Genomic DNA, 23196 nt, shown 5'->3' on the forward strand with positions numbered 1-23196 from the left:
TCTGCTATGAAGCATAACTATAAATGAACATTTAAGAGCTAGAAAATTAAAAATAATTTTGAATCGACCTGTGTGTCCCTAGGTAGTCACATCCGTCTGCATTACTCCAAGACATAGCTACCATCCGAGTTTTTCACGGATCCCTTAAAAATAGCTTTATTATATATGCATATATTTCTAAGCAATAGAATATTTACTTTTGCCTTATAAAATAATGTAATATTTATGTAGTTTTCTGCAACTTACTTTTTCTACTTGATATGCTAAGATTCATCCATATTATTGTGTATGGCTTTAGTTCACTCAATTTCACTTTCACATAACTTTTCATTTGCAAACATAGTACCATTTGGTGTTTTTTGTTTTATGTGGTGTTTGTTGTTGTTGTTGTTTTGAAGTAGGGTCTTGCACCCTTGCCCAGACTGGAGTACAGTGGCATGATCATGGCTCACTGCAGTCTCAACCTCCTGGACGTAAGCAATAGTCCACTGAGTAGCTGGGACCGCAAGTGCACATCACCACACCTGGCTAATATTAAAAATTTTTCGTGAAGACAAGGTCTCACCATGTTGCCAAGGCTGGTCTCAAACATCTGAGCTCAAGCGATGCTCCTGCTTAGGCCTCCCAAAGTATCAGGATTACAGGTGTGCGCCATTATGCCCAGCCTACAATTTTTTTTCATAATAAAAAAACCCATGATTTATATCTAAGTATAGAATTGCTAGATTTTAGGCAAATTTTGAATTTTTAACATGCTAAATTATTCCATAACACTTGTATCATTCTCTTAAAATTTATCCCAGTTACTCTCATTTCCCTCTGTCTTTAATCTTATCTGTTTTAAATTAGAGACGCTATCTTGAAAATAGTAGCCTTTCCCTTCTCATTTGTAGCATAAAGCCCCAACTAAATGCATACCTTTATTACTTTGTTTTGTAAATTTTCCTTGTTATTTGTCTTATATTTATCTATCACTTTAAACCATGAGTTTTCTTTATAATTACTTAATCCTTTTATCCCTATACATTTTAAAATTTCACTTATAATATTCCTGAATGATAAAAGTGTAGAGCAGATTTCTAATGACAACTGAAGTTTAAATTTCATCCGTTTAGTTCTTTGTTAGATACAATGTGGAGACTGAGTGCAGTGGCTCACGCCTGTAATCCCAGCACTTTGGGAGGCGAAGGCAGGTGGATAGCCTAAGGTCAGGAGTTCAAGATCAGCCTGAACTCCTGAAACCCCGTCTCTACTAAAAATACAAAAATTAGCCAGGCATGGTGGCAGGTGTCTGTAATCCCAGCTACTCAGGAGGCTGAGGCAGGAGAGTTGCTTGAACCCGGGAGGCAAAGGTTGCAGTGAGCCAAGATGGCACCATTGCACTCTAGCCTGGGCGACAGGAGCGAGACTTCATCTCAAAATATACAATGAGGGGAGTTTTTTGTTTGTTTTTCTTTTTTCATTGTTTTCTTTACTCCCTTTATAACAGGGCCTACCTGGTCCCACTGGTATACCAGGGCCAATTGGTCCCCCAGGACCACCAGGCTTGATGGTAAGCTTTCTTCTTTAATTTCTCCCCCTTTCCTTTCTGACTTCTTTCACAAATATTAATATTATTTATAATACTTGAAAACATAATGCATTACACATATTAATAATTTGTAATTTTCTTATTTAAAGGTGACTTTACAATGATATGATTAATAATGTGCATTCTAAGTAATGGTTCCATTTCGTAGATGGAAAAGTGAAGTACATGAAAGATTTATGATGTATTTTGTTGGTTGCTTCTTGATGTGTCAGTGTTGAAGTCAATTCTGGCCATTTCAGAAAGCCTTTTAAGGCAGTTTTCTAATCACTTGATGAAACATGTTTCTTCAAGCTACAATTTTTTGTTTAAGAAGAACAAAGGGCTTTATTAAGTACATGGGCTCTCATTTCTTAGGGACCTGGGATAAAACAGTAGGATTGGTGAGGGGAGTGATCACTGTGCAATTGGTCACAGGTTTAAGTACCCCAGGAAAGGAGCATAAACTTCCTCTACAGATCCTGAATGTGCAACTGGTTCTCTTACTTTACTACCTCTATAGTCACTCTTAGTTTCTATCCTAGTAACTTCTAACTATTTTTACTTCTGAAATACTTAGATTTCATTCAAGTCATGTTTTTAACTTATAGCTTTACTGTTGCCTCTTAAAAGGGCAAGAAAATTGTATTTCAGTAGAAGTAATTTCTCATGTGCCACTCTATCTCTCATCTACCATATATTTAAGTGACAGTTTTCATTATACCTTTATAGATTGTACATTTTTGTTTGTGACAATTGGCCCTATTCTTTTGAACGAAGGAAGTAATGTTTGATAAATACTATAAGAATCTACTAGAAGAGATTGTGATTTCTGCTTTCTTGTAACTTTTTGGGAGAAGATTAGAAAACCCTTTAGTTTGTTTTAGTTGTAGACTTCATGCAATACCTAAGACTATGTACTATGGCCCTTTTTCCTAATTATGGTGTTACAACATTGGTGCCCCTTGAGTATGTTGTTACACCTTGAATTTCCTCAGCCATTGTGGCCACTTAACCAATTCACTTTATGTTTCTGGATATTCCTTGAATTAACCCTAATTCAACAGGTGAAGCCAAATCTTAGAAATGCTACCAAGATACAATATATAAATAAATAGGTCCATTGAGATTAAAAGGCAGTAGACTTGAGCAGGAAGGTGCCTATTTAATTTTTCAAATCTTGAATTATTCTCACATACACAAAGTCAGATTGTATAAAAATCAAACTGAATTAAAAAAATAAACACATGCTTTTTAAACCTTGCGAGTGAATTGCTTTATGTCACTTAAGTTTACCTATAATTCTGATATGAAAAATTTGATAGGTCTGCTGAGATTAACTTCTGAACTGACTATTGGCACTGGGGCTACCTCTCTACCTCTACCCATCCCAGCTTTTTTCTCCTGCCCATTTCTAGTCTGTCATCAGAAGTCCTCACATTCATCTAGCTCATTTTAATCAATTAAAACGTGTGTCTCTGATTAAAATGAAAATAAAGAAATTTCAATGGGCTTTTTCACTCCTTTTCTGAAACTAAATAACTTTTAAAATAAACTTAATAATATAACATTTTTTTTTCTCTTTTGTCTTCTCTTCTTAGGGCCCTCCTGGTCCACCAGGACTTCCAGGACCAAAGGTAATTTTTCTTTTCTTTATATCTTTTATTTGGTGTAGATTCCTTTTCTTATTGTCAGTGAGATTTTTAAATGGAAACTTCTCTCTCCAGGGGAATATGGGCTTAAATTTCCAGGGACCCAAAGGTGAAAAGGTGAGTAAAGAAAGAGAGTTGTTTATTCAGCCCTCAGCTTTCTCTTTTTATAGTCATTTGAACTGTCTTTTTTTTTCTCTTGCTTCTTGCAGTTATCTTAGCTTACATATTATATTATTGCTATTGTTATGGAGGCTATGAAATATCATGTCTTATTTTATCTTGCAAACAGGGTGAGCAAGGTCTTCAAGGCCCACCTGGGCCACCTGGGCAGATCAGTGAACAGAAAAGACCAATTGATGTAGAGTTTCAGAAAGGAGATCAGGTGAGTAAGTAGGGAGGAAGTCAATGAAAATCTTGCTATGGATATGTTAATTAGTTTGATTGTGGTAATCACTGCACAGTGTATAAGTATATCAAAACATTACGTTGTTTATACCTTAGATATATACAGTTTTGTCAGTTATACTTCAATAAAGCTGAAAAAATAAAATGATAAAAAGTTAAAAATAATCTTTCTATGTAAGTGGCATTCCATTGAGATGTACTATAAACTGAAATATGATTATATATCAGGGTATTTTTTAAATAACAAGTATGTGAGAACATTAAATTTTTAAAATAACTTTATCAAGAAACAATTTACATGCATATAATTCACCCATTTAAAGTGTACAATTCAATGTTTTTTAGTGTATTCACAGGGTAGTGAAACCATCAGCACAGTCTAACTGTAGAAAATTCTTAGCCTTCCTCAAAATAAATCCATACCTATGCTAGTTGTACTCCCTATTTCTCCCCAAATTCACCAGCCCTATGTAATCACTAATCTACTTCTTGGCTCTGCAAATTTTTCTCTTCTGGATATTTCATATAAATGATGTAATATAATATACGGTCTTCTGTGCCTGGCTTCTTTTACTTAGTATAGTATTTTCACGTTAAATCATTTTGTAGCACATATCAGTGCTTCATTTCTTTTTATGGCTGATGAATATTTCATTGTGTAAATAGTCTACATTTTGTTTATCCATTCATTTATCAGTGGATGGACATTTGGGTTATTTCTGTTTTTGGCCATTTGAAGAACCCGTTCATGTATAAAATTAGGTTATGATAAGTTAGAATGATGACAGTGTTCTCTATATTTCACTGATATGCAAGGAGAAAAATAATGTTACTCTATAAACCTTTGTTGTGTTTAGAAATAGTTATCTGATACCCTGCTTTTACTAGAGTAGATGAGGGAAATTAGATATATTTTTATGGCATATTGGCCCACACTTAAACAAACAGAACGTGTGCATTTTAAAATATGAATAAGAAAGTTAAGAATAAAGGAAAAGTTATATTGAAACTCTACCATCAATAAAAATTGGTCCATTTAATTATTTGCCAAAGTATATGTATGCTGTGTGACCCCAAAATCTCCTAGTTTTAGGTATTAATGTTTTCTATAAAATATTTTACAATAATAAAAAATTGTCATTATTTTCATGTTAAGTGTGGCCCTGTTATTTTCCTCAAATCTTGGCTTGTATATCAACAAGAATTAACTGAAATAGAAATACCCTATTATCTTTGGTTATACTACATGAGTATACAATTCAGTTTAATTTATTTTTAGGGGGAAATTTATTTTATTTTATTATTTTAAAAGTTTTCACCTTTATTTTAGGTACAGGGGTGTAGTGCAGGTTTGTCACATGGGTATATTATGTGATGCTGAGATTTCAGGTACAGATCCTATCAGCCAGGTAGTGAACATAGTGCCCAATAGTTAGGTTTACAAGCATTACCTGCCCCTCTCTACCCTTAGTAGTCCCCAGTGTCTGTTGTTGCCATCTTTATGTCCTTGTGTCCCCAATGTTTAGCTCCCAGTTGTAAATGAGAACATGTGGTATTTGATTTTTTGTTCATGCATTAATTTACTTAGGATTATGGCCTCCAGCTCTATCCATGTTGCTGCAGTATAGATGCAGCCTTGGTTCAGTTTATTAAAAATGTTCCTAGCTAGCTCTAGTGCTTAGAATGAAAATGCATTTTCCAGTATTAACACTGATTTCCTTTCCCCTACTACTGCATAGGGACTTCCTGGTGACCGAGGGCCTCCTGGACCTCCAGGGATGCATGGTCCTCCCGTAAGTAACCTAAAGTGCTTTAGCATCATTTAATTTAAATTGGTATTGGTATACAGTATCCCATGAACCAATGTGAAACTGTTTTTATGTATACAGGGTCCTCCAGGTGGTGTGAAAGGTGAGAAGGGTGAGCAAGGAGAGCCAGGCAAAAGAGTAAGTGATGTAACTGCTAATATTCTTTGCAAAAAATTCTAAGTGTGTGTGTGTGTCTGTGTCTGTGATTTTATTCTTTCTTTCTACATATTACTTTCATTGTTTCAAAATATCACTACTGGCGTTATAATGTTGATGTCTAAAATGTCTACTTAATGTAGTCCAAGCCAGGAATAAAGCTTGTTATAGTCTTTAACTTTGTACTTCTTAACTAACAAATGTATGTTGTTGCCCTATCATTTCTTTGTATCCTATAGGGTAAACCAGGCAAAGATGGAGAAAATGGCCAACCAGGAATCCCCGTAAGTAGATAAGATTCTTTCCCCTGCAAAACTGGAAACATTTATATGTTGGTATAACATGACAGAGTGTCGCATCTGGAAATAGTTTAAATGAATGGAAATTATACAGCCTATGTCTTCTGAATATAATTTTTAATTTTTTACAATTATTTTTAAAAATTTTTTGTGAGTACAGAGTATGTGTATATATTTATGAGGGTACATGAGATGTTTTGATATAGGTATGCAATGAGAAATAAGCACATCATGGGGAATGGGGTATTCATTCCTTCAAGCATTTATCCTTTGCATTTCAAGCAATCCAATTACACCAAATATAAATTTGAGGTTCCTCTATTTTTTAAAGTCAGATTTATTGAGATATAATTTACATACAATAAAAGGAACCATTTTTAGTGTACAGTTTGTGTTTTGACAAACACATACAGTTGTGTCACCACCACCATAATCAAGAACACTTCCATTACCCTTAAAAGTTCCCTCATGCTCTTTTGTAGTTATCCCCTCCCTATTCTCCTTTCTCAAGCTCCTGGTAACAACTTATCTTTTGTCAATCCCTTTAATTTTGCCTATTCCAAAATATCAGATACATTGAATCATATTGTAGGTAGCCTTTTGAATCAGGACCTTTTCACATATCATAATACATTGAATTGTGTATCAGTTCATTCCTTTTTATTTCTAAGTAGTATTTGATAGTTTGAATATACCATGGTTTGTTTATCCATTTACCCATTGAAGGATATTTCAGTTGTTTCTGGGTTTTGGCCATTATGAATAAAACTACTATAAATACTCACAGACAATTTTTTGTGTGTGTGAACACGTTTTTTCAGTACAAGTTTTGACAGATAATTCTTCTACTTACTACTGAAAAGGAGGGTGAGAAAACATGTAACTCCAAGAACATTATTTCAAGCAGCTTCAGTATCAACAGTATGCACAGTGAGCAAGAGTTTTTAAAGGACAGAGATAATATTTGATGAAATTTGTAAGTTATTCCAAGGGAAAGTGATAAATAAGACAGGTTAGAATTACTAAATTCAAATAAATTGGTTTCAGGTTATTTTACTAAACAGGCAATCCTCAACTTATAATCTCTAATTAAAGAATATTTTGTATTATAAAATAACAAGAGGTAAATTCAGGGCCTCAGTTCCTGGCTTCTTTTGGAACAATTGGTCTTTGTCTTGATTCAGGCAGCTGTGATATTCAAAAATTGCCTCTTAGTGTTTTCAACAAATGGGGGCTGGGGGTAGGGAGTCTGTTCTCTTGTTCTCTGTTTGCACTGGGATAGCCCAAGTCGGGTCAAATAAAGGCAGTCTTGCAAGTAGTCTTCTTTTGAATCACCAGACAGATCAAATAATGATAATTCTCTGGGAATGGGGCTTTGAAGGAGCTCCAATCCTGTTCTTTCCTCTCCAGTTGCTGCTAGGCTGCTGGTTTTCACCTTGATTGTGAGGAAAGGTGATGGAAATAGAGCAATTTTAAATGCCACAAAGTCCTGAGTTCTCACCAAGATTCAGCTTTCTTTTCCCCCTGAGAAAACACTCCTTGAATTGTTGCAAGGCTTGGTTAAGTTCTGAAAGTTAATTCTGACTGATAATTTTTGCCAGTATTCTCATTGCTTCTATGGAGAAGAGGATTTTTGGAGATTCCCTAACCCCACCATTTGTGCTGATGTCACCCTGTCCTCTATGTTTTAAAGGGTTTGCCTGGTGATCCTGGTTACCCTGGTGAACCCGGAAGGGATGGTGAAAAGGTAGGAATTTTAATACTTTGAAGTAACTGGTTTAGTCTAGTTAAAATAATCCTTTTGTTCCCCAAGCTTGAGTTATAAATGTAAAAAAATCTACATAACTAGCTTTTATGTTCAAAATATGCCTTCTTTATTCATCTTTTGCCCATTTTTCTTTTATACCACATATGCTAAATTTTATTCCATTGCCATAAATCACAGTCCGTGTTGCAGAAATACATTAAGCATTGTTTAACTTTAGCATTTCCATTGTGAAAAGTCATTGCCTTTACTTTAAGCATGTATCGGCAAAACTTTTGTTTTCCACAAAGAGAATTCAGCACTATTTTAGTGAGGTCTTTGTACTAAAAAGGCTTATAGCTGTGAATGTAGAATGTTGCCAGTAAACATTTCCATTCTGTATGCAATTATTGTCTGTAAGTCTTTAGCTAATTCTTTATTGTATTTTTTTTCTCCCTACTGGGCAAATGCAGCCTGACTGAGGTCATTTATTTAGTTACCTATTTTTCAACTGACTTTGAAAAAGGTATGAAGCACACTATTATCAGATTTTTAGCAGGTCACAAAATAACCAGTCGTCTAATCCTTCTGGTCATTAATTGCTTTGTACCAAAAACAAACTGAAAACTTTTTTCGTTTTTCAGGCAAGGAGGGAAAAGTGTTACAAACTTGAAAGTACCCAGAAGGCACATATTTTAATGGTGGTTTATTTCCAAATTAGATCCAAGTTCTAGCGTGGCTTAAAAGGCACAGTTAGAATAAAGGGAGGTAGGAAATATTCAGAGAAAATGACTTTTTGTCCAGTAGTATTTGTATATAGATGAATGGCTTCTATGAACAAGTCTAGAGCCAGAACAGAAGCACGAAAAAGATCATCCTTGTGTTTTGGCCAGTAGTAGAGTAACATTTTAATATTAAGTACTTTGGTTTTAATGCTGTTGAAGCTGCTAATCAAGGATAAAAGTTTTATCTGAACTTTTCTTTCATTAGCTTCTAAGAGCAAGCTCACCAAAGGAATTCAGATTTACTAGCTATTACTAATGATATTTTAGTCCATCACCTCTAAAATATCTGTCACTAATAGAAATGGCACTACATTTATGTCCTTGACTAGTTTTATGAGAAGAAACATGGCTAAATGTAAAACAATGTAATTTTTTCATTGATTCTAGTGCTACCATTTTTTTTTCTATTTTCTTCTTTATAGAGTCTTTGTAGTTTGCTAGAAACAGGAACCTTAAAATCAAAGAATATTACAACTAGAAATACCTTAAAACTCTGGTTCAAAATCTTTATTCTTTGTATATAAACCAGAGAAGTTAATTAACTTGGTCAAGATTATACAGCTAGTAAATCTGAGAAGTGTCACGGGTTAGGCTTAGCTCAGAATTGTTTCATAACTTCATGTTACATTTTTCATTTGAGATATTTTATGATTGATTTCTGGGTCTTTATGAAAAGTTTATCTTATATTCTTGAGGATATTGATGTTTTCATGTGAATTTTACTAACCAATTTTAAAATTGCATTGAACAGGGCCAGAAAGGTGACATTGGCCCACCTGGACCTCCTGGACTTGTAAGTTTTTTTTAAGTCTTCATTTATGAAATTTATTAATGCATTATCATCTTTGTACCTTACATACTCCCTACTTTTTCTTCATAGAACACAAAATTTCAAGTCATTGTCAACGTCTACTGGCTTAAAAGTCTTTACATCTAAAAACTTCAGTAGTGTTGACCCCAAGATCTTTGTATTGTTCTGCCTGTGTATTACTTCTGCATGGTAAAGGTCTAAAATTTTGGCATTGGGTTGTTTTGCCTCATGATTGGCAAACCATTTTTCAAGCAACCAGCAGGTGGTGCAAGTGTTGCTTACAAAGGTTCACTTAAAAAAGAAATCATAACAAAACTTGGGGAAGTTAGGGGGCGGGGGGATTGGTCCTTTGCCCTGCAGAGCTCAGGGGAAAGAAGATAGATTTAGTCTTAATAGGTTTTCTCAATTTGTAATTGTCTGATTCACACCTCTTTCTTTCCTGAGCGTGTGCTTTATAGGGACTTTTAATAACATGTGTAGGAAGCTGCTTTATGAAAGAATAATTGGGAGTGGGAGGGGGGGCTACAGATTTTCTGTCGTGTTTGTGTTCACTGTGAAATTTAAATCAAATATACTTCCAGTCTTGTTTAGAATAAAATATCATTGCCGAGGTTTAACATACTGGTTTTTCTTTGGTTGAAATTTAGTAAGAGTTTTGACTGCAAACTGCTTTGAAGCCACAACAGTGCGAATGTTGTAAAACTTATATGTCCAGATATGTTAGTAACATTTATTTAATTCTTATTATCCATAGTGAGTCTCAGTTACTAATACTTAAGACTGTACTAAATCTAATGAGGATATACTTAAAGAAGATCTTAGATATTTTTTATTCACTTTCATTTTAAAATCAGTTTCAGTTCTCCGAGAAATAATCTCTTTATAAAACGAGAAGATAAAATTTTAATAAATATCAGAAGAAATGGAAATTTTGAGAAGACAGTCCTATTTAGCAGCCAACTTTCGCTTTTGAACCACTATTCTGATTCTAGATCCCACAACTTTTTGTCTTCTTTTGTGTGAATATTTCTTATATCCATCCAATTGAGACAGGATGAAATATCACACTGCTATTAGGTGTTGATTTGTACATTAGACTGACAATATCTTAAACTGAAGTTCATTTACCTTTATAGGTCTATAAGAAATTTTAAATATTTAGTTTATTTAATATGAAGCATTTTTGAGAATACTTAATGAGTTACAAGAATACAGAGTAAAAAGGAATTATTAGTTGGTTGAGTTTAATAAATAAAGAAAAGATGGGATTTTGTTAATTCTTTTGGCATATAGTAGGTATATATATATATTTATGGGAAGCTTTCTTTTTTAAAGGAAACAATAAATGTGTGTTATAGGGGAAAGGCATTACAGATATTTGGAATGGAATATGCAAAGACATAGTGACTTTACAGTTCAGGATTAAAAGTAGCAGCAGTTATAGTATAAAAGTAGTAAGCAATTTTGAGTCCTTAAACAGAATAGTTAACAAACACACACACAGATGGTTTTTGAGGAAGTATATCCTAACAATAGATTGGAATTAAGGGGACAAGATCAGAAGTGCTTCTGGTAGTCCAAGTGTGAGTTGATGACATAGCTGTGGCAACAGGAATCAAGGGGGCAAATTGGAGAGACATTTTTTGTAAAGAATTGTCAGGTTAGGAGATTGGAATGAATTAAATGTGAATTATAGGAGAAGAGACATCAAAAACACTTTCAGTTTTATAAGCCTTGGACTCAGGAACATGGTAATGTTGTTACTGGTATTGGACATTTTCTAATCAGTTGGAAGATAGGAGTGATACAGAATGTGACTCATAATCTATGTAGTAGTCTTAAGGATTGTTCATTTGAGCACTGTGAAATTGATGACTTTGCAATCATATGTAGCTGCCAGAATATTTTCAGGAGAATAAGCTTTTTCCTCTTTGCATTTCTTTATTTGTTTTCTTTTGTAATAAAGGTAATTCCTAGACCTGGAACTGGCATAACTATAGGAGAAAAAGGAAACATTGGGTTGCCTGGCTTGCCTGGAGAAAAAGGAGAGCGAGGATTTCCTGGAATACAGGGTCCACCTGGCCTCCCTGGACCTCCAGGTAAATGAGATTGCATTTATGGCCTTGTGCTTATAGCAACCTTACTAATAATCCATGTATACTTTTTATCAGACTAGTTCCATGGTAAGCATGGAAATAGAAGATGCAAGTCCTTTTTAATTGACAGATACTTCCCAATTCTTACTAAACTTTCTCTCACCATATTACTCACTTGTACTTTAAAAAAACTCAAGTGAACAGTGTCCCTTAATCCTAAGATTCCCATTTCTACATTTTATTTTTATTGATACATAATTGTACATGTTTATAAGAAAAGTTATATTTTTATCCGTGGGTACCATGTATAATGATCAAATCAAGGTAAGTGGAATATCCATTACCTCAAGCACTTGTCTTTTCTTTATGTTGGGAACATTCAAAATCTTGTCTTCTAGGTATTTTGAAGTATACAGTAAGTTATTGTTACCTGTTGTGAATCTACTGTGCAACCAAACACTGAAACTTATTGCTTCTATCTAACTGGATGCTTGCACCCATTAACCAAACTTTCTTCATTTCCCCTGACCCTTCCCAGCCCCTGGTAACCATCATTCTACAGTCTACCTCCATGAGATCAATGTTTTTTTTTTTTAACTCCTACATATGAATGAAAACATGAATTTGTATTTGACTTTCTACACCTGGTTTATTTAACTTAACATATTGTCCTCCAGGCTTATCCATGTTGCTGCAAATGACAGAATTTCATTCTTTTTATGTCTGAGTAATATTCCATTGTGTATTTATATCACATTTTATTTATCTGTTCATCCATTGCTGGACATTCAGGTTGATTTCATATCTTGGCTATTCTAAATAGTGCTGCAATAAACATGGGAGTGCAGATATCTCTTTCAATTACTAATTTATTTTCTTTTGGATATTTACCCAGACATGAGATTGCTGGAACATACAGTAGTTCTATTTTTATTTTTTTGAAGAAACTCCATACTTTTTTCCATAATGGTTGTATTAATTTGCATTCCTACCAACAGTGTATGAGAGTTCCCTCTTCTCTGCATCTGTGCAGCATCTGTTATTTTTTTGTCTTTTTTGATATAAGCCATTTTAACTGGGGTACGTTTTATTATTAATAAATGAAACCAAACAATTCTGTGATTTAATAGGTGAGTCATCACACTTTTCATGCTATTAGGGAAGGAGATGCTCCCCAAGTAATGCCCTGTATGAAAATGTCAAGCAGCATTATCCACGTAAAATTTCAGAAACACCTAACTAGGAATCTCCCTGGTGATCCTGTTATACAATAAAATCTTAGAGCTCAATCCTGAGTTTTATATTACTCCCTTTGAATACACACAGTGTATTGGAACATTTCTAATTTGGCCACAAACTGAGTACTGCCCTTACCCAGAATGTTTATTTGGATGTTTTCTGAAATAGGGTAATATTAGTGATTTGTGTAAAATTTGCAAAGACATGTGGTACAGTATCTGGCACACATACACATTCAATAAATTATTCTTTCTTTTCCTTCAAAAATATGTAGCTAATGAAATACTAAAATGGTGAGATGAGTGAAACTCAGTGATCTTTCTCAAGAGAAAGAAAATAAATATAGGTTTCATTATGCTCTAAATATGAACTAATCTCAAGATAGTGAACTTGAGATAAAGAATTATCTCAGGATACAGTAAAATAGATAAGTAGTTGGGAAGTATGAAGCAAAAGTTAAGAGGCATAAAGGATAAACCTAGAAGCTTCAAAATTATCTCATGAGGGAAGTCAAGGAGGAGAGAATGGGACAAGAGGCAGCATTTGAAAAAAATAATGGTTGAAAACATCTACCGATTAAAAAACACATACATCACTATGAAAAAGTTAATAAAGCACTAAGCAAGAGTAAAATACTAATAATGCAAAGGCCCATAACCAGACACATTGTAGGGACATTTCAGAATTCAGTGATAAAAAGATTTGAGGGAAAAAAGGCAGATTACCTGCAAAGCAGTGAGTCAGAGGGAGATAATGGAACACATTTTCAAAGTGATAAGGACAAATTACTATGAATTAGGGATTCTGTATTACTCTAAATTATTATCCTATTGTGAAGATGAAATACATAGAAAGTTTAACACTTTCAGACTGTCTCTGAAATAGTTACTGGTGGTTTTGCTACAAAGAGATTAAAAGGAATTCTGGATAAAATGAGAATAGTGGTAGGCTGCAAGAACCACAGCTTAGAAAATATATTAGTAAAGCATATTAAGTCTAAATCAGTACTGGTCATTTTGTAAAAAGATATTTTAAGTAACAACTTGGAACTATAATTATAAACATTATTAACGTGTGATGCATAGATGCAGAGAGAATAAAGAGAAGTGTTTTTTTGTCTTGTTAGGGAAAGATAATATAAATCTTGTTAATTGTATAAGTTTTTACAAATGTATAGGTTTAGGTAAATAGGTTAAAACATTAATAGTAGCCACTAGAGAAGACTAGAAATAAAATGTATAACTTACTTACCAATTGAAGAAAGAAAGTGACTAAAAATCTCATATATAGTATAAGCTAGGATTAGAGCAAAATAAACAAAGACAAACCTGGATAAATAGAAAATAAAATATAAGATGACAAAAAGAAGTTAAAAATAAGTCAGGAACTCCAACAAATTCGAAATAACTAAACACTGATTAAAAGACACTGACTGAAATAAAATTGAAATTAAAAATACCTATATATAGTGCACAATAGACATATGTAAAGCAAAGTGACAGAGATAATCTGAAAATAATGCAAGATATATATTTGGCAAATGCTATAAATAAAAAGGCCGGTTTAGCAATTCTAATATAGTATGAAATACAGTTAAATGCAAAACTTGAAACTATAAAAATACTAGAAGAAAATGCAGGAAAAACTTTTCTGGACATTGACCTAGGCAAGGAATTTATGACTAAGACTTGAAAAGTAAATGCAACCAAAACAAAAATAGACTACTGGGACTTAATTAAACTAAAGAGCTTCTGCACAGCAAAAGAAACAATCAGTGGAGCAAAAAGCCTTCAGAATAGGAGAAAATATTTGTAAACTATGCATCTGACAAAGGACTAACATCCAGAATCTATTAATACAAGGAACTTCAATAAATAAGAAAAAAAATGACCCCATTAAAAACTGGGCAAAAGACACGAACAGAACACTTCTTAATATAAGACATACATGTGGCCAACAAACATGAAAAAATTCTCAATGTCACTAATCAGCAGTTAAATGCAAATTAAAATCACAATGAGATACTAACTCACATGTTAGAATGGCTATTATTAAAAAGTCATAAAATAACAGATTTGAGCAAGAATGTGGGGGTCATACTTATATATTGTTGGTGGGAATTTAAATTAGTTCAACTACTGTGGAAAGCAGTTTAGATTTCTCAAAGAACTGCAAGTAGAACTACTATTCCACCCAGCAATCCCACTACTGGGTATCTACCCAAAGGAAATCATTCTACCAAAAAGACACTTGCACTTATATATTCATTGTAATAGCATTCACCATAACAAAGTCATGGAATAATCCTAAGTATTCATTAGAAGTGGATTGGATAAAGAAAATGTGATACATATGCACCATGGAATACTATGCAGCTGTAAAAACAATGAAATCATGTCCTTTACAGCAGTATGAATGCAACTGGAGGCCATTACCCCAAGTGAAATAACTCAGAAATAGAAACCCAAATACCACCTGTTCTTAATTAGAAGTGGGAGTTAAACAATAGGTATGCATGGACATAATAGACATAGGAGGCTCCAAAAGTGGAGGTATTGAAAAGCTACCTATGGTGTCATGGTCACTATTTGGGTGATGAGTTCACCGGAAGGCTAAATGCCACCATCATGCAATATGTCCCTGTGTTAATAACAAAGCTGCATATGTACTTCCTGAATCTAAAAATAAATAAAAAGATAGACATTTCATATGGATAAAGAGATAAATAATATCACAATGATTTAAAATTTATGAATCCTTAGGTATCTAACAATATAGCTTTGAATGTATAAGTGAAAACTGATAACCTATAAGAAATAAACTGGCAAGTTCCCAACATATCAAGTAGGTGAAAAATAAGGACATAAATGATCTGAGCAACACAATCAAGCTGTATATATGGGGGAAAGAGAAATATTTTATGTGCAGCAGAAAATATACATTCTTTATAAACATGCATGGAATATCTAAATAAATTCACTCTATTAGAACAAAAAATAAATATTTAAAAATTACATGCATGTCATTCTCTGTGATTACAGCGAAATAAAATGAGAAATTTACAACAAAATCACCAAAAATGTTTACAGTTGTATATTAACAAACAATATAAATAATTCTAGACATAAAAAAGAAACAAATGGAAGTAATAGACTACACTCCTAGACAACAATGAAAGCACCTCATGTCAAAACTCATTGAACATAGCCAAATCAGTACCTTTATCAAAACGTTAGAAAGACTAAAATGAAAAGACTGAAGTTTTTGAAAAAAGAAACAAGCCCAAATAGAAGGAAAAGCTTGATAAAGATAAAAATAAAAATTAATAAATAGAAAACAAACTAAGAAAATGTAGTTAAATAGGGAAAATAAAAGATGATATTTTGAGTGAGAAGAGTTTGAAATTAACAAAACTTAGCAAATACAATCAAGATAATGATAAAAAACAATACAATCGGTAAAGAAAAAGTATCACAATTAAAATATTAAATTTTAAATTGGAAGAAAACTATAAATAGGTGTTAAAATATTTTAAATTTGGATGAAATATGAATTTATCATCAAACAGGAAACAAATTAGTTAAAATTGTTTTGATAAAGTAGGAAACCTCAGTAGATCAATTACCATAGAAGAGTTTGAAATTTTAAAGATCTCCATGAAAACACATTGGTTGTATGGGTGATTTTATCATTTTACAAATGAATTCTACCAAGTTGTCAAAGAACAGATAATGCCAAAATGTAAACAATTTTCAGAGCATTAAAAAAAATCAGTTTAATAGCATTGATACTAAACCATGAAGGAGATAACACTAGAAATAACCCAGTTTAATTTATGAATGTAGTAGCAATAATCCTAAATATTCAGAAGCATATTAAATTGTATGATATTATGATCAAGTAGATTTTACTCCAAGATTGCAAGGATGGTTTGAGGTTACTATGATTGACTACATTGACAGAGTAAAAGAGAACAGGCCAATAGATGCAGAAAAATCAGTCAATAAAATTCGATACCCATTCATTTTTAAAAGAAAGCTAAACCACTTAAACTAGAATTAAAAGAGAATTACCTTAACTTGATGAAGCTATCACAAAGCATGACATTTCCTGTACAGGAACATTTTTATTCCTGCACATCAGGAACATTTTTATTCAAGTCAGAAATGAGATAAAGATACTTAGAATTACCAAGGCTGTTTGTCCTGAAAGTGGAGATCCTAGCCTATGCATTAAATCTGGAAGAAAAAATAGTTGTAAGAATGAGGAAAAAGCCCAAATTTTGGTTATCCAGAGACCATCTGATTATCTACCAGAAAGCTTTAAAAAAATCAATTGACAAGTTATGAGAACTTAAAGAGAATATGTGTGCAAGATGGCCAGCAAACATACAAGAGAAAAAAATATGCTTCACAATAATAATAGTATTAAAATTCACAGTAGTTATAAAACAAACCCATAAATAACCCCAACAAAACATGTATAAGACTTCTTTGAAGAATTTTGTAAATTATTATTAAATAATATAAAATTGCTAAATAAATGGAGAGATAAACTTAATTATTATTCAATGTGAAAAACCAAAATTACGAACAGTTGATTATACCAAAAAAATGTTTAAATTCAATTAATTCCATTCAGAATTCCAACTGGTTTTTGAAATTGAAACTGACAAATTGATTCTAAAATTTATTTAGAAAATTTAAAATTTATTTTGTAAGTGTAGTGAAGGTGGTTTTAAAAATGAACAAAGAGAAGCATATTTTCCTTAGCAGTTTTTAAAACATTATAAAGTTGTAGTAACTCAAAAGTGTTCTATAAGTGTTCCTTAGCAGTTTTTAAAACATTATAAAGTTGTAGTAATTACAAAGTGGTGATTCATGTTGCATGAATCACCATAGCAGAAGAATAACTGGAAACAGAGCTGTTTATATGGGCATTTTGAAATTTCTTTTTCTCTTGCTAATGAATTTCTGGTATTTTTAAGATTATAAGATCATAGTGTCAAAGGATGTGGTTGCTAGTAATTTCCAAAAGGAATAAAGCTACTTTAAATTATTATTTCCTACCCTCAAACTGTTAGTTATATTCTTTGAAGCTTTTCAACCTTTTCTCATAGAAAAAGAAAAGAATAGCACAACCAGAATTATGTGTTAAAGGAAGATCTTATTATCCAATGTCTCAATGAAAACTAAGGTAACATCTCTAAAATGAGATCATTTTGATCACTTTTTTGAATCTTAGGGGCTGCAGCTATGGGTCCTCCTGGCCCCCCTGGATTTCCTGGAGAAAGGGGTCAGAAAGGTGATGAAGGACCACCTGGAATTTCCATTCCTGGACCCCCTGGACTTGATGGACAGCCTGGGGCTCCTGGGCTTCCAGGGCCTCCTGGCCCTCCTGGCCCTCACATTCCTCCTAGTAAGCTATATTACTCTTCTATTAAGTTCTATTTTTGTTTCTGTTTATTTTGTTTCTAAGTAAATCTAGCTAAAGGTTGTCCTCATTTTTTGCATTTCTGATATCTAAGATATTATATTACTGCTTCTACTTTTTGGTTTTTGGTGGTTCTTGGATGTTTGCATTTGCTCTTCAAATAGTATTTATCAGCAATGTCATATTTTCCTTTTGCTTATAGGTACTTGTATTTCTTCAGAGAAGTAACTGAAAATAATATTTTTCTGACTGGTCAGGACTTCTTTTTGTTTAATCCTCTGGATACTTCAAAACAATTAGCTTGCTATCCTTTATCTTATTCAGGTGATGAGCTATGTGAACCAGGCCCTCCAGGGCCCCCGGGATCTCCAGGCGATAAAGGACTCCAAGGAGAACAAGGAGTGAAAGGTTTTGATCTCCAAATATATTCATTCCTTCATTTTTTTCATTCTTTCAAATCATCAGCAAAATACCCTGTATTCTCTGTCACACCTTAGCCGTTGACTCCCATGGTCATACTCCAACACCATCTCATTACCAATAGTGTTATACTTGCATGATGTTGGTTTCATGCATCCCAATTTTTGGATCACTCTCTTCTTTCTAGCTTACTACCGCTAGTAACCTGACTCCAGCAATACTCCCAGCCCACTGAAACCTAGCAACTTTGACTAACACTCAACTTTTTGATGTCCTTTATTATCTCTTAACCTAACTTAAATTCCATGATCAATCACTGTATTCAATTCAATTCATAAATCCATGATTCCTTTGCCCTTCTCTCACTTCATTGTACTAACTTGTACCAAAAGCATAGTCCAAATTTTTATGTTTTCTGAGCCTGCACTTCATCTTCTCTTTTCAAATTTTTAACAGTTTCTCCCCTTTTCTGACTTTGCTTCCTTCTTAACTGACCAGTTAAAGCAATAACAAGCAAAGTTTCGCTGATCACCACCACCATATTTACTTACCTACTTGCACCTGTGCCCATATAGTCTCCCTTCTTGCCTATTACTGTTACTGCTCCTATCTAAAGCCAGTTATTCTATTTATACAATAGGTCCCATTCCCTCTTATTTCCCCCCAAAATTTTTTTCTAGAAATTTTTGTCTCTCCCACATCACCAATTTTTCCTTCTCTACTCAATCATTCCAGGAGCATACAAATAAGCTTTTTTCACCTATCTAAAAAGTAGAGCAATCCTACATTCCCTGCCAGCTGCTTCTCTATTATTCTATTCCCAATTGCAACAAAAGTTCCTGAGAATTTTCTGCTCATTACTTGTAGGTATTCTTCTCTTGTTTTCTCTTAAACATACTCCAAACAGGATTTCATCCCCTCTTCCCCTAACTCACCACTGCCTACCATTCCACAGATGCTGGTCAGTCCCCAGCAGTCTATTATCCTGATAATCCAAATGTCAGGTCTGTCCTTTTTTTGCTTGCTTTTTGCCTTCTTTAAACACTTTCATCCCTTGGCTTTCAGTACATTACATTTCCTGTTTTCTTTCATACCTCTCTGGTGTACATATATATGTGTGTGCAAGTATGTGTATCCATGTAATTAGCATCTAAACCAAAATATAGAATGTTTTCAGGACCCTGGAAGACTCTCGTGCTCCCTGCTTAGTATCCCCCAAAAGTAATCACTATTTTATCCTCTGGCATACATTACTTTGTCTAATCTTGAACTTTGTATGCATAGAATTACACTGTATGAGCTCTTTTGTGTCCGGTTTCTTTCCTTAAATACATGTGAGATATATCTATGTTTTTGTTTGTTACAATATTTTTCCACCATTCTTTGGGTTTCCACTGCATGTTACCTCAGTATTTGAACACATTGATGGACATTTGGTCTGGAGCTATTGTGAATAAAGCTGTCATAAGTATTCTTGTACATGTATTTTTTGTAGGACATAAGCACTAATTTTTGTTGGGGATATACCTAGGAATTGAATATCGGGGTTATAGGGTAGGTGTAGGTTTTGTTTAATAGATATTACCAAACTGTGTTCCAAAGTTATTTTCATTTGCATTTCCCTAATGGCTTGATTATGATCTACTCTCTTATGGTTTTTATATTCTCTTTTATAAAGTGCCTATCCTTATTGTTAATGTGATTATTGGCTATATGTATTACAACTATCTTCTCTTTTATAACTTTTGTTTAACAAAAGTTACTAATTAAATGAAATCAAAGCAATTAATGTCCTGTTTTATTGTTAGCACTTTTTATGCTGTTTTAGAAATCTTTGCTTATCTCAAAGGCCTGATGATATTCCTCTGTGTTTTCTTCTAGACACTTTGTTTTACCTTTCATGTTTTCATCTTTGATCTATCTTCATTTAATTTTGGGGTACAGTTTGGAGTAGGGATCAAAGTTCATTTTTCCCATATGGCTATCCAGTTGACTCAGTACTATAGAACAAAATATCATCAGTTACCCCAATGAGTTTCATTAGCCCTTTTTTGTAGATTATATGACTATATATATCTAGGTCTGTTTCTGACTGTTCTATTCTATTCTGTTGTTTCATTAGTCTCTCCTTACACCAATATCGTGCTATCTTAATTACTGTGGCTTTATTATAAGTCTTGGATATCCTAGGTTCTTTGCATTTTTATATGCATCTTAGAATTATCTACCCAACTTTCAATTTTAAAATGCTTTGAGGTTCAGTCCTTGTTCTTTTCTGTCTAAACTCATTTATTCAGTTTTGTAACTGTTACTACCACCTAATTGCCAATGTCTTACAAACTTATGTCTCCTGTTCAGATATGACTCTTTTCCTCTAGATTTGTATATCCACTTGCCTAGTCAACATTTTGAACTTGATATTCTGATCAAATTGAAGTGCTGATCTCTTCCACCTCCTCCCCATAGTTGCTCCACCCACATCTTATGCTTCTTACTTAAAAAGCAGGCCATGTTAGCCTTCTAGGTGCTCATGCTGAAAACACTGGAGTCATCCTGGATTCCGCTCTTCTTTTGTATTTCATGTATGATCCATGAGAATATCCCATTGGCTGTACTTTCAGATATCTAACCAATTCTGATCATTTTCATTGCAGTCACTCTGGGATGAGCTACCACCATCTCTCTCCTAGATGATTGTAACAGTAGCCACTTAAGTGGTTACCCTGTTACATCATTGCCTTTAGAGGCTATTAACATAGCAGCTAGAGTCATCCCTTAAAAACTTAATATAGCATGTTGCTTTTCTGTTTAAATTTTTTCTACTAGATTTTCATTTCGCTTACAGTAAAAACCACAGCCTTTGTGTTTCTTGATATGCCATTCGCTATAAACTCTCAACTTCCTGACCTTGTTCCCCTCCTCATTCTGCTCTATCAATCTGATCCGCTTGTTGTTCCTTGTATATACCAAATATGGCTATTCTTTCTGCTTGGAATGTTCTACACTCGTTAAACACATGCCATGTCCTTTAAGTTTTATCATCTATCAACTTCTCAATCAAGTCTATCCTGACCATCCTATTTAAAATTGCACCCCCCCTTCCCTGGTATACCCAATACCATTTAACTATCTCTATTTTTCCTATAAAAACAACACCTTTGAAAGTATATTAAATATTTCATATATATTTAATTTTTTAGACAGGGTCTTGCTCTGTTACCCAATCTAGGCTCAAGCAATCCTCCCATGTCAGCCTCCTGGCGAGTACAGGCAGGCACCACCATGCCTGGCTAATGTTTGTATTTTTTCTGTAGCGATGGGGTTTCACCATGTTGGCAAGGCTGGTCTTGAACTCCTGGCCTCAAGCCATCAGCCTGCCTCAGCCTCCCAAAATGCTGGGATTATAGGCATGAGTGACTGCAGCCTGACTGTAGTTAATAATATATTAAAATATTTAATATGTAAAATTTGATAATTTATTTCTTTTATTGATTATTGTCCCTTCCCCCTGGTAGAATATGAGGCATGATGACGTGAATTTTTATCCATGACTTTTCTCTTTTGCTCACCAATGTAACACAAACATGTGCAACAGTTCTTGGCACACAGTAAGCACTCAGTAATTTATTTGTCATAAATTGATTCAATATATAGGTTTCTCCAATCACACCGTTAAGTGGAAATGCTGTCCCTTAGTGATAACATTTTTAGAACCTACCTATAGAATGTATATGTACCTCTTTCAGTAACATTTGTTTGTTATAATTTCACTAGGTGACAAAGGTGACACTTGCTTCAACTGCATTGGAACTGGTATTTCAGGGCCTCCAGGTCAACCTGGTTTGCCAGGTCTCCCAGGTCCTCCAGGTAAATCATTCTGCCTCAGGGTAATGTTCTAAATACTTTTGGGCTAGATTTTGTTGATCTTACACTTTTAGAATGTTGCCAGTTCCTCATTTTATAGCTAGTCACTCATATCTATAAATAATTAAGTATGAATGCCTCTATTGGTGATCAAATTAATTGTTCTCTTGTTTCTAATACTTGAAGCTGCCAATATTTTCTATTAAAATATGTTGAAAATATTATTTCAGGAAATATATCTTCCCCATTTTTCATATGGAGAAGAAAATAACTTATGCAGAGTTAGACTTCTTCCTTCCAGAATACTGGTAGAAAAGTTCATAATGCCCAGCCCCTAAGTATAGTTTCCAGTGGCAGAGCTTCCAGTCATTGGGGATATATCACATGTTATCGTTCAGGAACAGGGCTTCTGTTGGAGTTTGGCAATCAACTTCCAGTATTCCTCTCTCTATATATAATTCATCTATCCCCCTTTCCAGTCAAAACTATTTCTGAGATCTGTCAGACTCTCAACTGTTTCATTTAACTGCCCCTTAGGAAATCCCAGTTTTCTCTTGAAATTACACTTTATGCCTGAGTCCAGGCTGAGAATAGACACCAGGTCTCTTACCTTTCTGTCTAGTGAGTCTACTAGGGACACCAGTTGCTTTGAAGGTTGGGAATACTTTCAATAAATCTTACAGACATTATTGGACATTAGTAATCTAGCCTTGTACCTCCAGTCTCGTGGTTCTCAAACTTGGGAGTGTCACCTGAAGAGCTTATTGAAGCCCAGAATGCTGAGCTTTACTCTCAAAGTTTCTGATTCAGTAGACCTGGATGAAGGCTCAACAATCAGCATTTCTAATTAGTAGCCAGGTGGTGATAATGCCACTGGTCCAGGTTTCCATTTGGAAAACCACTGCCTTAGTAATGTT

At 33.9% G+C, this 23196-nt stretch overlaps 1 protein-coding gene across 3 annotated transcripts in view; it reads left to right on the forward strand.

Moving 5' to 3' along the window:
- Nucleotides 1-23196, forward strand: part of COL4A5 (collagen type IV alpha 5 chain) — a 250831-nt gene that overhangs the window by 131264 nt on the left and 96371 nt on the right. For all 3 annotated transcript variants that reach the window (XM_078363412.1, XM_035287997.3, XM_054251548.2), the window contains 13 exons: nt 1490-1552; nt 3169-3204; nt 3295-3336; nt 3509-3601; nt 5364-5417; nt 5514-5570; nt 5828-5872; nt 7581-7634; nt 9168-9209; nt 11194-11326; nt 17807-17980; nt 18320-18403; nt 22190-22282. In XM_078363412.1, the coding sequence (XP_078219538.1) occupies nt 1490-1552; nt 3169-3204; nt 3295-3336; nt 3509-3601; nt 5364-5417; nt 5514-5570; nt 5828-5872; nt 7581-7634; nt 9168-9209; nt 11194-11326; nt 17807-17980; nt 18320-18403; nt 22190-22282 (970 nt within the window). The remainder of the gene's footprint in view (nt 1-1489; nt 1553-3168; nt 3205-3294; nt 3337-3508; nt 3602-5363; nt 5418-5513; nt 5571-5827; nt 5873-7580; nt 7635-9167; nt 9210-11193; nt 11327-17806; nt 17981-18319; nt 18404-22189; nt 22283-23196) is intronic.

The sequence above is a fragment of the Callithrix jacchus genome, chromosome X, assembly GCF_049354715.1.
Source record: "Callithrix jacchus isolate 240 chromosome X, calJac240_pri, whole genome shotgun sequence".
Taxonomy (NCBI): domain Eukaryota; kingdom Metazoa; phylum Chordata; class Mammalia; order Primates; family Cebidae; genus Callithrix; species Callithrix jacchus.